The sequence below is a fragment of the Neolamprologus multifasciatus genome, chromosome 12 (assembly GCF_963576455.1).
Source record: "Neolamprologus multifasciatus chromosome 12, fNeoMul1.2, whole genome shotgun sequence".
Taxonomy (NCBI): domain Eukaryota; kingdom Metazoa; phylum Chordata; class Actinopteri; order Cichliformes; family Cichlidae; genus Neolamprologus; species Neolamprologus multifasciatus.
This window is the reverse complement of record NC_140450.1, coordinates 11954479-11969797: the sequence shown is the minus strand read 5'-3', so window position 1 is coordinate 11969797 and position 15319 is coordinate 11954479. Positions and strand designations below refer to the sequence as shown.

At 39.7% G+C, this 15319-nt stretch overlaps 2 protein-coding genes and 1 long non-coding RNA gene across 12 annotated transcripts in view; 1 reads left to right on the top strand and 2 right to left on the bottom strand.

Annotated features, from left to right (window-relative positions):
* Positions 1-7963, bottom strand: part of LOC146506543 (alpha-galactosidase MYORG-like) — a 21810-nt gene extending 13847 nt beyond the window's left edge. Inside the window, exons 1-6 of one of the 2 annotated variants that reach the window (XM_085179772.1) lie at positions 7842-7963; positions 5848-5901; positions 5436-5714; positions 4174-4705; positions 747-1551; positions 546-655 (exon numbers count right to left, since the gene is read on the bottom strand). In XM_085179772.1, the coding sequence (XP_085035898.1) occupies positions 546-655; positions 747-1551; positions 4174-4705; positions 5436-5714; positions 5848-5901; positions 7842-7849 (1788 nt within the window). In that variant the 5' untranslated portion in view covers positions 7850-7963. Of the gene's footprint in view, positions 1-545; positions 656-746; positions 1552-4173; positions 4706-5435; positions 5715-5847; positions 5902-6809 lie in introns of both variants that reach the window. The other variant, XM_085179771.1, reaches the window with a different exon arrangement.
* LOC146506544 (uncharacterized) lies at positions 2962-4167 on the bottom strand. The gene is made up of 2 exons (XR_014877156.1): positions 3234-4167; positions 2962-3076 (listed from the first exon to the last, which is right to left on the bottom strand). It is a non-coding gene; the product is annotated as an uncharacterized LOC146506544 (long non-coding RNA).
* izumo1 (izumo sperm-egg fusion 1) lies at positions 7887-15319 on the top strand. 9 transcript variants are annotated; one of them, XM_085179783.1, is made up of 11 exons: positions 7887-8007; positions 8305-8377; positions 11260-11484; positions 11676-11750; positions 11908-11991; positions 12114-12134; positions 13006-13095; positions 13316-13443; positions 13655-13805; positions 14600-14768; positions 15199-15319. In XM_085179783.1, exons 3-11 carry the CDS (start codon positions 11283-11285, stop codon positions 15278-15280), a joined length of 1002 nt encoding a protein of 333 aa, XP_085035909.1. In that variant the 5' UTR covers positions 7887-8007; positions 8305-8377; positions 11260-11282; the 3' UTR covers positions 15281-15319. The 9 variants fall into 9 exon arrangements, with proteins under 9 accessions (XP_085035909.1, XP_085035901.1, XP_085035904.1 ...); XM_085179775.1 differs by having other exon boundaries at positions 7981-8007; positions 11210-11484; XM_085179778.1 differs by lacking the exon at positions 7887-8007 and adding an exon at positions 8032-8220.

The following is a 15319-nucleotide window of genomic DNA, read 5'->3' as shown; positions in this document are numbered from 1 at the left end:
ACATATTCGACCACTTTTAAGTGATTTTTCTAACTTTAATACACTAAAGTTAAGGTTATATACCTAATTTCTAGTAAGTGGCCCAGCCCCTCCTATATTTTTATGTATGTGGCCCTCAGTGAAAAAAGTTTGGAAACCCCTGGATTAGACCTTTATGGTTTAAACTTTGGCGCCCTCCTGTGGTAGTTTTCAAACACACCAAAAAGAATTTGAAGCAACAATTATTCTGTCATTTCTCTACAAGCAAACAAACAGGCGCTTCACAGTAATGTAAAGGTTAAGTTTAAGCGTCCTGTTTATTATTTAATCTGTAATTAGTATTTTGCACTATAGTACTGATAGAGCAAGAAATATCATTTTTACACCAACTGTAAAATGTGTTGCAAAATTGTTACAAACCCTATTACAAATGTTGCAAAAGTGTGTATGTGTGATGTACACACACACACAATTTAGTAAATTTAAATGCAGGAAAAGCTAAGAGGCTACACACTTTAAAACACTTTTCTACATCTAAAATTCATCGCTTGCTTTATTTGGCTTACCTCATTGTCATAAGCCCATGGAGGTATGGAGAACTGCATGGCGGGCATAAAGGCAGACAGCTCCAACCATCTGATGTACAGTTCTCTGTCTGGGAGACCATTTAACCCACCTTAAACACAGATGAAAGACTGTCAGATAAAACCAGATCAGAGAAAATCTGTTTTTTAACAGAGCTAACGCTCTTAAAATGCATGCCATACCTGCAGTATGGTTCGGGTAGGCATTTCCTCCTATCATATCAGGTAAGACAAACTGGTAACCCAAAATGCCTATAGTCAGAACAGTAGGGATGATGGACTTGAGGCCGAGCTCGTAACCCCACACCGAGTCCCTGTCAATGATCCTGAAGAAGCAGGAGATGTTCTGACTCTGGTAACCAACCCTTAGCTCAGCATGCTCCATAAATGGTATAGCCATCTCTGTGTAGCGGCGGGTGAAGGTGGAAGGGTTTGACAGTGGGCCCAGGGTACTAAACTGACGGGGCAGGTAGCTCGTTTCTCCTGCATCAAACTTGAAGGAGGTCACCCCATAGCGACTTTTGAGCATGTGCAAGTTTGAGGAATACCATTCACGAGCGTCTGGGTTTGTGAAGTCCAAGATTCCTCCAATCCCGTTCCACCAGCGAACCAGAGCGGGCAGTTCACCGCCTGGCTCACGGACAAATAGGTCTTTCTCCACAGCTGCACCAAAATTTATGGAGTCATAGTTGATAAAAGGGTGCGTCCAGAGTGTAACTTGAAAGCCGCCCTCTCTTAGTTTGTCAAACATGCCACTTGCATTGGGGAACTTCTGCGGGTCAAAGTCAAACTCTCCATAATCTGCTGTGTAGCGGTCATCCAGCTCCAGATGGGAGCAGTTGAAGCCATGCCTAGTGATGTCAGCGGCATAGCGCAGCAGCTTCTCCTGAGTTACAGCGGCCTTGTAGATAGCCCATGTGGACCACACTGGTTTTTTGAACAAATCAGCAGATGGGACTTTGATAGGCTTTGTGAAATACCGGCGCACCTGAGAAAAGAACATGAATGATTAGAGGAAAAAAAGAAAAGAAAAGAACATGAAGTAAGTGATTCGAGATTTTTTTAAATGTGTGGTTATTGTCTTTCATTCAAGCCTGCACAGGCTTTGTGCTTGATTAAACAAGTGTAAGCAAATATGCCTACTGGCATCCTTACAATAACCAGATAAATTAGCTTAGGGGTTGCTTGGTCCCTTACAGCTTGAGAATTTCAGCTTTCCGTGTCAAGAAATAACCAACTACATAAGCCAATTTTTAGACTTTTTCTAAAGATTGTACAAACACACTATAAGATTAGAATATTGACATCCTCATTAAGCTTTTACAATTGGGGAAATCATTATTAATTCATAAGTTTGCTCTCTTACAAAGAAAAAAACCTGAAAAAAAATCACTGCATAAAAGTTATAAATTGATTTGCAGGTTACCGAGTGAAATAAGTACTTGATACCCAAGCAAAATATGACTTAGTATTTGGAGGAGAAACCCTCCAAAGCACTGTCATGTCATCATTCACCAGGTTTGCACACATCTCAGGAGGGATTTTGGCCCACTCATCTTTACAGAAACACTCTTAATACTTTAGGTTTCTTGGCCTTCACTTGGCAACTCGAAGCTTCAGCTCCCTCCATAAATCTTTTAATAAAATTAAAGTCTAAGACTGGCCACACCGAATCTTGACGTTTTGTACTTCTTTCGCCACACTATCTTTATCTTGATGCTATGTTGGAAGACCCATCCACAACCCATACGAAGTATGCTGGCTGAGGGAAGTAGGTTCTCATCCAAGATTTTACAGTACATGGCCCTATCCATTGGCCCCTCAATGTGATGGAGTTGTCCTATATTCTCAGAAGAAAAACAACCCCATAGCATAATCTTTCCACCTAGGGAATGCTACTCTTTGGGTCATACCCAGTATCTCTCTTCCTCCAAACCCAGACATGTAAAGTTGATGCCAGACAGCTTGATTTTAGTTTCATCTGACCACTGTGCATTCGCCCAGGCCTTCTCTCAATCATTTAGATGTTCACTTACAAAACTTGATCCTGTACATTTGCGTTCTTGACCAGGTGACCTTGCGGGTGCTTCAAGATTTCAATCCATTATAGCATAGTGTGTTGCCAGTGGTGACAGATCACAGCTTTAAGGTGATCCATCACCTCTCTTATGATGGTCCTCGCCCATGAGGCAAAATCTCCATGCTGAGGACATTGATGGTCATTTTATACTTTTTCCAAATGCACCAACAGTTGTAAACTTCTCCCCAAGCTTCCTACTGTAACTTATACCAGCGTTTTGTAGGTCAACAATCTTTGAAAGCCTTTGAGAACTCTTTGGTCTCGCCCATGGTGGTGGACAGGTTGGAAGAGAAGAAATTGATTCTGTGGACAGGTGTGCTTTATTACGGAGCCCCGCAGGGGACATGGGAGAAAAAAAAATTAAGACGGACTTTTGCGAGATCTCGCAAAAGTTTTAGCCGCATTCTTCGGAGGCCGCCAGCTCGAAGCCAACCTGGTTCTGAATACTGTTCTTGTATCTGTTTGTCTATGGTATACAATTCTTTTGTAAGTACAACACCATTATTGTGGTACTGTTTAATTCCATTTTGTATTGTACTGATGTTTAAATAAAGGTTTTGAAAAGAAAAAAAAAAAAGCTCGAAGCCGACCGGGAGGTCGAGGCACGATGTGCCGGGAAAGCGGTGTTTCTCCCGGCTGTAGTAGGTCTCGACCTCCCGTTAGCTTCGAGATGGTGGGTGTCAGAGCTCCGAAAACGTCAGAGCACTTTAGCAAATATGTGATGTCTTGTAAACCAAGCAGGTATCTGACGTTTACACAACTACATTCACGCCTCAAAATATCTTAAAAGTGTATTTTATAACCCAGAAAGAGTAATATTACAACTAAGTAGCTGCCGCCATTGTTGGAATTCAACTTTTGCGAGATCTCGCAAAAGTTTTGCGAGATCCCGAGTTTGTTTTGCGACATCTCGCAAAAGTTTTGCGAGATCCCGAGTTTGTTTTGCGACATCTCGCAAAAGTTTTGCGAGATCCCAAGTTTGTTTTGCAACATCTCGCAAAAGTCCGTCTTAATTTTTTTTCTCCCATGTCCCCTGCGGGGCTCCGTACTTTATACACATAGTGAGCTGAGATCAGGAGTATCTGTAACTGTGACTTCAGGCTGGGTTGTAGGAGATCAAATACCTTTTTCACTCACTGACAAGCAAATCAATTTCATCTGTAAATTTGATGTAATGTGCTTTTTTCTGGGGTTTTGATTGATATTCTGTCTCTCTCCATTAAAATTTAACTACAATAAAAAATTAGAGGATTTCCATTTCTTTGGAAGTGAACAGACACTTAAATTCAACAGTAAATCAAAGAGTCATTTCCCCAACCTAAGTATATTTTCTGGAATGTTAAAGATTAAACCTGCTCTGCAGGGGAACAAAGAATTAATGGCCGTAGTATTAAATTAAAAATGCATATGCAGGATGGGACAAGTGTTTCTGGTCCAGTCATTTGTTGTACATCTGAGTATATATCCACTACACTGGCAGCTTTTAACATTATTAAATATTTGTCAAATATCCAGCATAATTACACTCACCATGTACTTGTGAATAGAGGTGACATCTGACCCCACACAGACTCTATAACTGAGTTCAGGAAAGGTCTGCTGTCTTTCTAGTGGTCTGAAGGGAGAGTCCTGGTACCGGGCCTGGAACCTCAGTGTCCTGTTCTTCTGTGACCAGCCCAAATGAAACGGTACTGAGTCATTAATCTTAATGGCAGTTGCATTTGATGACAGCCAGTACCGCTCTAGAATTCCTCCAAAAGCATTTCGATTGGAGTAGACGTCACTTGTGATGAAAGGTCGTGGTTCCTCTTCTCCCTGAAATCTGATAGGCCAGTACTGTGTTGCCGTCTCTGCCCCTCCATACCAATGAGAGTCATTATAGGCCATGACATGCTCTACCAAGTGCTTATTCTGCAGCTCCTCCCAGCGAACCCGATAACAGATCACTGTGTCCTTTGGACGAACTGTTTGGATAAAAAAGTTGAGCTTGCCAGAATTCGACTGAGTGCAGCTCAGAATATCTCCCTCCTTTGAGCAAGAGTCCAGATCCAGAGTGCCAGACCTAAGATTAGGTGTTTAAAAGAAAGAAAACAAAGGGGCCAGTTAAACACAGTTGATATTATTTGTGTTTTAAAACAAATTAGTAGTAGTGCAACAACAAAGAAAATGTTGTAAGTTCTATTCCTTTGTTCTAGTTGTCTGTGGAGTGATTGTTCTATAGCTATTTCTGTCAGTATGAACTCTGCTGGCAAAGGACACATCTATTACAGTCTTCCCTAAGGGTGTAATCATGTGTCTGTCTCATCTGATTTTTCATCATCCATCCAAACATTGCAGACAGGCAGACTTAAAGCAGATACAAAGAAGAACAACTCTGTCAAGACCAAAAGAAGTTACAAAGGCAACGAGTCCACAATTTGCTGGGACTTAGTTTCACAAGAGAAGTGTTTGTTGAGTGTCTTGATTTGGACTGCACAGACATTCCTTTGGTCCTTATCTCAGCTGTAAGATAAAATTATAACTAGTCATATTTATTACCCTTATAAGTAGCAGCGTTATTTTAGTTTTGTATTTTCTAATTCTAATTTCTAATTTTGTAATTCATCTTTTATTGTTTAAAAATGTTTAGCTTTAGTTTTTATTAATTTCAGCATTAGTTTTAGTCTTTTAAATAGTGACTGAATGGAGGGCATATGCAAAAGCATTAAAAGCATAGACAACAAGTCCAAAAAAGACAAAAATCAACAAATTACCAATTATTAATTTAAAAATAATCAATAATATGAACCCACCTGAATGTCATAGTGAAGACAACAGCCCCAGCTTGGTTGTGAATAATAAAACCATCCTTGTTCAGGTCTAACAACGCTGTCGTGAACAACTGGGTTTTACGAAGCGACACTGAGTAATAGCACCAGGCGACCACAGCAGCTAGCACCAGCCCACAGCCCAACATACTTGCCATCACCAGTGGCCGACCTTCATGAGAAAGTTTCTTCTTAAGTGGAGAGCCCCCGGGTCCCCCAGCCATCTGCTGCTCCCCAGGAGCCACTGGCACAATTTGATACATGCTGAAGGCGTGCGGGTTGGAAGAAGAGTGGCAGGAATGGACAGCTGTACTTAACTTGCTGTCAGAGCTTTTGAAACAGAAATATAAATCTGTGCACTGGCAGCTGTGGGAGTGAAGGGAAAACTGATGTCTACCTGCCAAACTTTAGGAATGTCTCCATTTTTGAAAAAGGGCTGATATATCTGCTCCTATGAGACAGACAGACAGATGTTAGTTTAAACCACAACAACTGTAAAAGAGACCCAAAAAAACAATAGAAATAAAACATGATTAATATCATCATCACATCAAATAATGAATGGAAGCTAAATCAAGTTAAAGTGCTAAAAGAATAACAAGTAAATGAGTACAGGACATAAATATTGACCAGTCTACCATAGACTTCATCACACTGGCTATCTATCTATCTATCTATCTATCTATCTATCTATCCATCCAATTATCACTGCTGATGTTAGCTTAAAAGTGCTGCAGACAGGAAAAAAACAAAAATGTCTTAGTGATGCATTAAAAATATTACTTCATGCTGCAAAGGCATAATTTTCACCTCAATCAAACCGTCTTAGTGACCTGATTTTGCCTCATGGATGGGGGCAATATCATTATGGAAGAACTCACTGCAATCAGGATTTAAATGTAGATGCAATAACACTTCCCTCACAGAGACGAGTACACAAAAAACGTGCCATCAAAATAATACCTCCCAAAGAACAACAACATTTAGAAATATGTGCAATAAAGAATTCAAATGCACAATAGTTTTCTTTCAGTGTTTTAGAAATCACATAAAGATGACAATTTTGAGCATAAGGGGTTACTGTTTTACCTTGAATTGTCTGTCACTGAACACTGTTTTTGTGTAGCATTACTGAATTGGGCCTGTACTGTCTGTAAACTTGCTTTTATTATTATAGCATAGTTCAGCAGCATCCAGCAGAGAGATAGCGAGAGAGCGCACTGGGCTTTTAATCTGGTAAATGGCAGGTATCCAGGCTCTGCACAGGCACTCATGGTGAGAGAGCAAGCAAAACTGTAAAAACAGGCTGTGATCAGAGGAAGCGCAGATACCAAGTCAGCAGGATTCAATTACATTTACCTCAGGTAAGAGCACCTTCGGGATGAGTAAATAATAGCCCTCAAACAGCTGTAGTGCAGCAAGCCCACAGTTTTCAGATTGATAAGGATGCAGTCATCACCAGCAGAACCATACTTAACTTCCCCACAGGTAAACATTATCCTTCAGCTCCACATCCTTCTTTTATTGTGATGCTATTTAATGCCAGTATTGCAAGGAGGAACCGAAATCTTGCAAAAATCTTGCAGACAGAGGGAAACATTTTCCTCCATATGTCAGCTTTCGCTGCAGTGAAGATCCTGTTCCTCATTTGTATGTAATTACTGACAAAACTGTACCATTGCTCAAATGTAGAATTAAGTTGAGAAAGCTCAACTTGGGATCCATTATAAATCAATTTATTCTATTAAGGGAACTTAACAATGAAGGCAGACCAGTCTTAAAATGTTAGAGATAATCAGTGCTTTTTAAGAAACCTAGCAATTAGTCTCCAAACTGTGGGCTGAAATAATTAATCTTTAATGGATATCGGAATGAAATGTATAACATTTTAAATTAGGCCACAGGGGCCGGTGCAGTACAACAGGCTCCATACTGCAGGTTGTGCAGGGGTTTCTAAAAACATGCACATTAACTACACAGTGACTACGAACTGTTCAAGGCAAATACCTAAATTACAACAAACATTAAAAACGTCGTCATCTGACTTTCTGAAAGGATTCCAGTGGACACAGACGCCGTCCAACGACCTGTATTTTTACGTTATCTATCCACGCCCGTGTCAAGCTGGCGTGTAACCAGCTAATCAAACACTTCCGATATCTGATCGATCCCCAACAAACACTCACTCGACTCGGCCATTGACGCCGAGTCGGGATATTGCCGTAACAGTAACTCGCTCTACCAGTATTCACGAACTGATTTAGAAGACCGTGCTCACAATTAAAAGCTATACTCGCCATGACAGTAACACGCAAAAAACCGTTGTGTCACATACAAAACATTTTAACTGCTCTTAATAAAGCTGTGACCACAAAATAACATTCACCTTACCTCCACATCTGATCACACTCCGGGGTCAACGTCTGTGCGCGCGGAAGCCTGCGGTGCAGCGACAGAGGCGTTAGTCCCACCCAAACGGAGCGAATGCGAAGCTGGTTTGTCCATCGATCTGTCATTCGTGTACAAGATAGCGCGGAAGGACTCTGGGAAATGTAGTGTGAGAACAATATAGTCACAGAGCTTCAAATTTGTTTATTGCTGGCTGCGAACAATGTGAAACGCACAAGAGAAAGGCAAAATGAAGGGATTCATTTTGACTATCGTTAACGTTACTTTTAAATTATTATATTTTCCTTACTAAATTGTTGGTGCTAGCGTTGTCCGTGGAAACAATTCAAATCTCAAACGTTTCATTCAACTTGTAGTGAATGTGTGTGAGGATGGGGGTGGGTGTTATTGTTATTATTAGTATTTTGTATTTTTATTTTTTTACCATGGTTGTTCGTAACCACAGATTACCGTCTTCGACCCTGTGACAACAACAACAACTGGAGTACACTGCCTCACTTCCCGAACAGACCACAGAGGTGAGATCATCGAGAGCGAACAACAATTGTGGCTGCAAGAGGTTTTCTACCGCTGGGTGACAGCAACAAGCTATGAATAGCAGGGCAGCTGAACGACACGACCATGGCGAAGTAGTCGACTCTTGTCTTATTTTTATATCCGTGAGTTCTTTGATGTTCTAAATGTTTTTAAGTTTACTATGAACTGAGAACTAGAGATGTAGACATATATTTTATTTAATCCCACACTGGCGAAATTCTGTCGTTACAGCAGCGCAATGGACAGGGGAAAAAAGAAAAATAGAAAAACATAAATGAGAAAAATTGTCTACAAAAAAGCTAAAATATTATATTTGGTAAAATAAACCAAAATTTTCCTTTTTTTTATATGTACATGAAGTGCAGTTGGAATAATAATATTATTGTATCGCCTGACTGCTGTACCACCAGTGTGGAAATCTACTAGATTACTATTTGACTAGTAGGCTAGCTAAAGTAAAATATTTATAAAGAAGTAGCAGGGGTAAGATTTAAGTCTGATTTATTTAAATGTTGACCTGTCTCTGAAATCCAAACAATTAGGAGACACAGCGTAACAGACACAAAGGAATGGTTGCTTTAAGGGAGAAGGCAAAGATAAAACTCAAAACAACCCTTGACTTTATTTCCAGGCAGAGGTCATAGACAGTAAACTCTACGCAAGACCAAATTTTATACACAAAAAAAAGGGGGGGGGGGGGGAAGGCAGTTGAAACTGACACCATGAAATAAAAACCAACATAAATCTCAAACCATTTCTATGTAACTACAATTTTGTAAGAGAATTGTGAAATTTAAGTATTGTGAAATTTAAGTATTCAGTCATTGATTCCTTATTTCCTGCATATTCCCTGGAGAAAATCAAATGATATTAATAATAAAGAATAGAGAAGGTACTAGGCAGAGGCTTAAAAATATATGTATCTCCTGTGAGTCATCTGCACTGGCAAGACAATTCACCATCTAGGGATGTAGTTTAGCACAGCAGGGCAAGGTCAGACAAGACGGCACTTGAATTTTTCTATTTAAGAAAGAAAATGCAGCTCCCCTACACCCAGTCAGAAGGATCCAGCCCAGTGTATGACCTTCAAAACAGCCCACAGAATGAAAATGGAGCTTGTCTATTAAGTGGTTAGAAGTCAAGTGACTTTAAAGGTGACTCTTAATGTAATGTACAGCTTAGTAAGGCTGTGGTTAACCTGAAACAATTTGAATTAAAATTATTTATTTTGCAAGTTATTCTTTGTTTAATGGATATTTCTTTTCACAGTCATGTGAATTGAAAAGAATTGTAGGCATTCCTGTGGAAAAACGAAGTGCATGTTACTGCTTATTTAGGAATTAAGAGGTTAAGTAGCACTTGATTAATTGATCAGCAGGAAGTGGGAGCACCTCTAAGGAAGCAGAATGTTTAGCAGTTTGGAGCATTCAGATACGTGTTAACACAATGCTTCAACCTTCATAGGATTGGACACCAAAGCAAGAGAAACTCAGAGAAACTACAAAGAGCTCAAGGGCTAAATGTCAGACTGTAGCGTGTTAAATGTTAGAGTTCATGGCAGCACAATTAGAAGAAGACTGAACAAGGTGACTTCTGTAGAAGGGTTGCCAGGTGAAAGCCCCATCTCTAAAAAGAATATGGGAGCACACAGCATGTCCAAAGACAGATAACACCAAAATGGAGATGTTTGGCCATAATACACTGCGCCATGTTTAATGAAAACCAAAACACGGCATATCAGCACAAGCACCTCGTACCAGCTACCAAGAATGGCGAAGAAGGGGTGATGATGTATGTTTGTTTTGCCCTGGGCACCTTACAGGCATTTAGTCAAGTATGAACTCCTCTGTATACCAAAGTATTCTAGAGTCAAATGTGAGGCCATCTGTCCGATAGCTAAAGCTTGGCCAAAACTGGGTCATGCAAAAGGACAATGATCCCAAGCACAGCAGCAAATCTCCAACAGAAGGGCTGAAAAAGAATCAAGGTTTTCATTTTTTGTGCTTTATTTTCTTAAAAGCTAGGACAAAACATGGGCTCCAAATTGGTACCTTACCCCAGTTCCACTTAATTGTGTGTGGTGATCGTGCTCAGCTCCGTTCAGTCTAGGATCCAGCATTTATAACAGAGGGACAAAAAAAGATATAGACTATCGCAAGGTGTTGCAATGGCATGCAAAGTCCAGACTGAAATGCTGTGGCAGGACCTTAAAAGAGCTAACAAATGCCCACAAACCTCAATGAAAGCACTGTTGTAAAAAAGCGTGGGACAAAAATTCCTCCACAATGATTTGAGAGCCAGAAAAAGTCATACAGAAAACAAATACTTCAAGTTATTGTTGAGGTGGTTCTACAAGCTATTGACTCATGGGGTATACTTAGTTTCCCACAGGACTGGATAGTTTCACGTGAAATCTTTCTTTTTCATATGACTGTATGTGTGATGATGCTGATATTCTTTGTCTTACTATGCTAAATCTCTTTGGCTTTGATTGTTAGTCGGGGTTTTAGTGAAGCTCGTAGGTGCTCTTCACAGTTTTATTTTAAACTGATTAATCTAATGAATAATAGGCCAGGCAATCAACAATGAAAATTATTTTAATTTCTCATATTATTAAGTACATATTCATCAATTTATTTTTATTTTAAAGAAATAGCCAGAATGGTACAAACACTATGCCAAATTATGGTTAAAGGGAAACAGCAGAAAATGTGATAGGAGTAATAGTATGACAGCAGCAGTAATTGTAAAAGTACCATTTCAATAAGAGCAACAGGTGAAATGGTGATGACAGGGACAACGATATTTGGCAGCTGTGTTTCAGAAGCTTTCACTGGAGCCAAAGTGACTCATTCTGCTGCAGGAAAACTCAGCTGCAGAGGGAAGATGCCGTTGATGCTGGTGTCCCTGCTCTGCTGTGTCACTGCAGCCAGGGCCTGTCTGCAGTGCGACCGCAGCATCCGAATGATGCACGAGGACTTCATCTTGTCTGCTCCCACTCTGCAAGACCAGCTCGACTTGCAAAGTATTTGTGACCAAGCCTATGTGACCTACATAGAGACCAGTCAGGAACGAAAGGGGGTCATTGGTGAGATCAAGAAACTGTTATCTCGTAGTTCTTTTCTTCCGATAATGTCAGGCCAAAAAAAGTTTATTTTTTACAATTTGGAAACTTTACTTTACTGTTGTAGCTTTTGGACAAAACTATAAGTGTAAGGCAGTTAAAATGATCAAAATAAACCAAATAGCACTGTTTTTTGTTTTGTTTTTTTTGCTCAGATCCCACTACTCTATACAGAGCCAAAACTGAATACCAGAGTGAATTTGATCGCTTCTTGAAAACCAAGCTCACTGGTGAGAAACAAAAAAACAATCTATCATTCTTATTCTTTCCACTCAGAAATAAACAGTAGCTGCAAATGCACCTAAACACTCCAACAAGTAGAAGGCCATTATTACTTTTCCATTATATCATCACTGAAAGTATTAACATGTTAAAATGTCTTTTAAGGATCTATAACATTTGAAGCTGTTCAGATCATGGAGAAAGGCAGGAAGATTTTAGAGAAACATCTGGATGCTTTCGTCCCCAGGGGTAATTTGCATAACAGTCGGGGTTCTGCAAAGTATGAGGCAATAAACTTTTTGTAAGTCATCGCTGTGAAAAACATGCATTAGTTTCAGATCATTTATTATCTTTTTTTTTCTCTCCCTCAGAATTATGCCCCAACATTTGTGGTAAGTACTGAGACTGTGACAAATGATCTTTTAAGAGTGACTCATACAGATTGTTCCAGTGGACCGTAAAACTTTGATCGAGAGACGTGAGACAACTGTAAAATGCTTTTTGCTGTCATTTGACAAACCAATGACTTTTCATTTATTTATTTATTTTGGTGTTTGATTTGCATACTTTCCAGAAAAATGTGTGGTCTCATAGGGATCAGTTTAATGGACCAATTTAATGTTCAGTATATGTAGGCTAGAAAGGTTAGCACCAAGTCCCGAGTTTTAGTCCATCAGGGAGTTTGGGACTTTCTGTGTGGAGTTAACATCTTCTTCCTGTGAAACAGCCTGCTCACTATTTCCATCTCACTCTGGGGGGCTGTTAGGTCTCTAGTTATGTCCCACCCCCACCCCCCACCCCCACCCCACCCCCCACTTTCCATTACAATAAAGTATTTTGAACTGATTTAAAACACTTTTTTGTAATGGAAAGTGTTTCTAAGTGTTTTAATTTCTGTTTTCCTACTGGCTTTATTTTTATTTTTATCAGGTTTCCCTGCCTTTTTTTTTCCTGATGTTAAACTTCAGTCTTCCACCCTTTAAACTTTTCAAATATCCTTTTTCTATTTTGTACTTGTTGTTATCTGCTGTTTTAGGTCATCCGTACTGTATTTTTATTTAACTGTCTTGCCTATGTGTCTATTCTGTAATGTGTATTATGTGTTTGGTGTAAAGCAGTTTCTAAAACCCCTTTTACATAAGTGCAATATATATTAACTGTGTTATGCATGATTTTTTTTTCTCTGTGTTGCTATACATCACTTTATATCCATGTAGTATTTATTTTAAAGGGTGTGTGTGCATGTTTGTGTGTCATTATCAGGGCTTCTAATTAGAAGAGTAATGGATTGCGTCTCTTGCCGCTACAAAGTATACATCTGTCCCTCTCCGACTGGACAACAGGACTGTGGTGGTATATTTTAATTTATTTGTTCTCGTGTTAATGCATGAGTGGATTAGGAGGAGTCATAGAGTGCATAGATATATGATGTCACGAGTCTATAAATGTGTGCTTACGCGAGTGACTGCTGCTGCCTGTCCATGTGAGACACTAATGAAAAAGATTATTCAAGTAATCCTGATTCAGACAAATGGAGGATCCCACTTTCTCCCTCCTGTCAACCTTTGTCCAGAGTATCCGGTGCAGGCTGAGGAAGGAGGCCAGGCTTTGTTGAATTGTTTTCTTCCGTGGCACCGTCTTCTATTGGGTAGACCAGAGTACCACTACTCCTGGGTGCCAGGAGCATCAGAGACTGATAAGGTCTCATTGCCATCACTGATGACAAATGAAGGCACAAACATTAAGAGACCTAAATACTTCAATATAGATACATTTTGAAGTATCTGCATTCATCTGTAGTCTCTGTATTAGGTTTCTTTCCATATTTAGCTCCACAGTATCATACCTATTTACTGTCTGACGGTTTTACACCCCTAACTTGAAACTATTCCTTCCTAATTTGTAAACACAGATGGATGAAAGTGACTTCAGTGTCTTGGTAGTGACAGAAGACTCATCTATTGTCTTGAATCAACTGCGTTTGGATGAAGAAGGAACATACCGCTGCTCCCTGCAAGCCCAAAATGGAACCATCTTCTATCAAGCCACTTTCCCACTCACTGGTACACATACATCCAACCATCCATTAAATCATCTATTTTATTCTGCTTTTCCAGTTTAGGAGCTCGCCGGGTGCTGGAGCCTATCCCAGCAGTTAGATATGCTGTATTAAATAGAACTGACCATTAACTACATTCTGAATTGCTAAACTTATACATCTAGTTCTAATAATTTACACAGAATGTTGTTGGCTGTTGTCTCTAACCTCAGTATATGTCACAGATTTTAGTATTCTGGTCTGAGGGCTGCTAAAAATAAATTTAAAGGTCATTTAAGACACAACAAATAAAGAAGTAAATTATAAAAGAAACAACTTTACTGCATGTTCAGAAAAGTGCTAAAACTATCTGTATTTTGGGGCTTTTTTTAATTACACTTGTTTGTTGTTTGTGTAATATTCTTCTCTTTAATCTTGGGACTTCCTCGTATTTTTTTTACTGGATTCTTGTTTCTTTTTTTTTTCTTTATGGACTTCCACAGAATTGGAATTGCGAAACGCTTTCATTCTTATACCACAGCAGTTCTTTGTGAAAATTCAGGTGCAGTTTGGTACAGTAATGTAGTGTTATTTGTCAATACACTTGAATTAACTGCTGATGACATTTTTAATACTATAATACATTAGTGTAATGACACTTAGCAATGTAAATGTTTAAGTACACAAAAAGAACAAAGTAAGAAAATGTAAAATTTCAAAGTGATAGTTGGTACATAAATTAACAGACAAAAGCTGGCAAATCCAGCCGCCTTTACTGTAATTTCAAGGGAAATTTCTTCTTCTCCTCCTTCTTCACAGTCATATCGTCGCCTCACCAGACTCACTGGCCTTTAGTCACTCTGCCCTCCCTGCCTCATGGAGACAGCTACTCACCTTTTCAGCCTACGGAGGCCTTGCTTGTGCCACTCATCGCTGTGGTTACGGCTTTGACTCTGACAGCGAGCGTAGGACTCGCAGTTGTCCTGAGGTGAGACACAGCAAGTGGGTGGAGGGGAGAAAGAGGGGACAAGAGGTTTGCAGGAAGGGTGGAGGTGAAAAAGGTAGCACAGAACAGTCAGAGCACGACAAACTGAATAATGCAAGACAAAGGGACTGGCCGTGCTCGAGTGCAATTTGAGGACTGAATTATAATTTGTTAAGCGATCCCATGTGCAATATCAGTCTACGTAAATAAGGTCATTGTTTACATTTGAAGTGAATTACGGCGATAAGTTGTTTTCTCTGAAAGTGTCGTCACTTCTTCCAGGAAGTGAGGACGGCACCTTAGCAGCAGGTGTTAACTTAGATTTCCACCTCAAGTTCTGCGTGGTAATGGGTAATTCTGTCTTTACAATCTAAAAACAAAAAAGCAATTAAAAAAGAAACTAAATCGCTTCGTGTGTAATCCTTTCTTGTAGAGTGATGATGAATCAGCAAAGAACAGCAACAGAACTGAGGAGAAGGAGGAAGGAGGAAAACGGGACAGAAAACATGATGTGATAACTGAACTCAGTACAGTAAAAACACACTTTAATAACA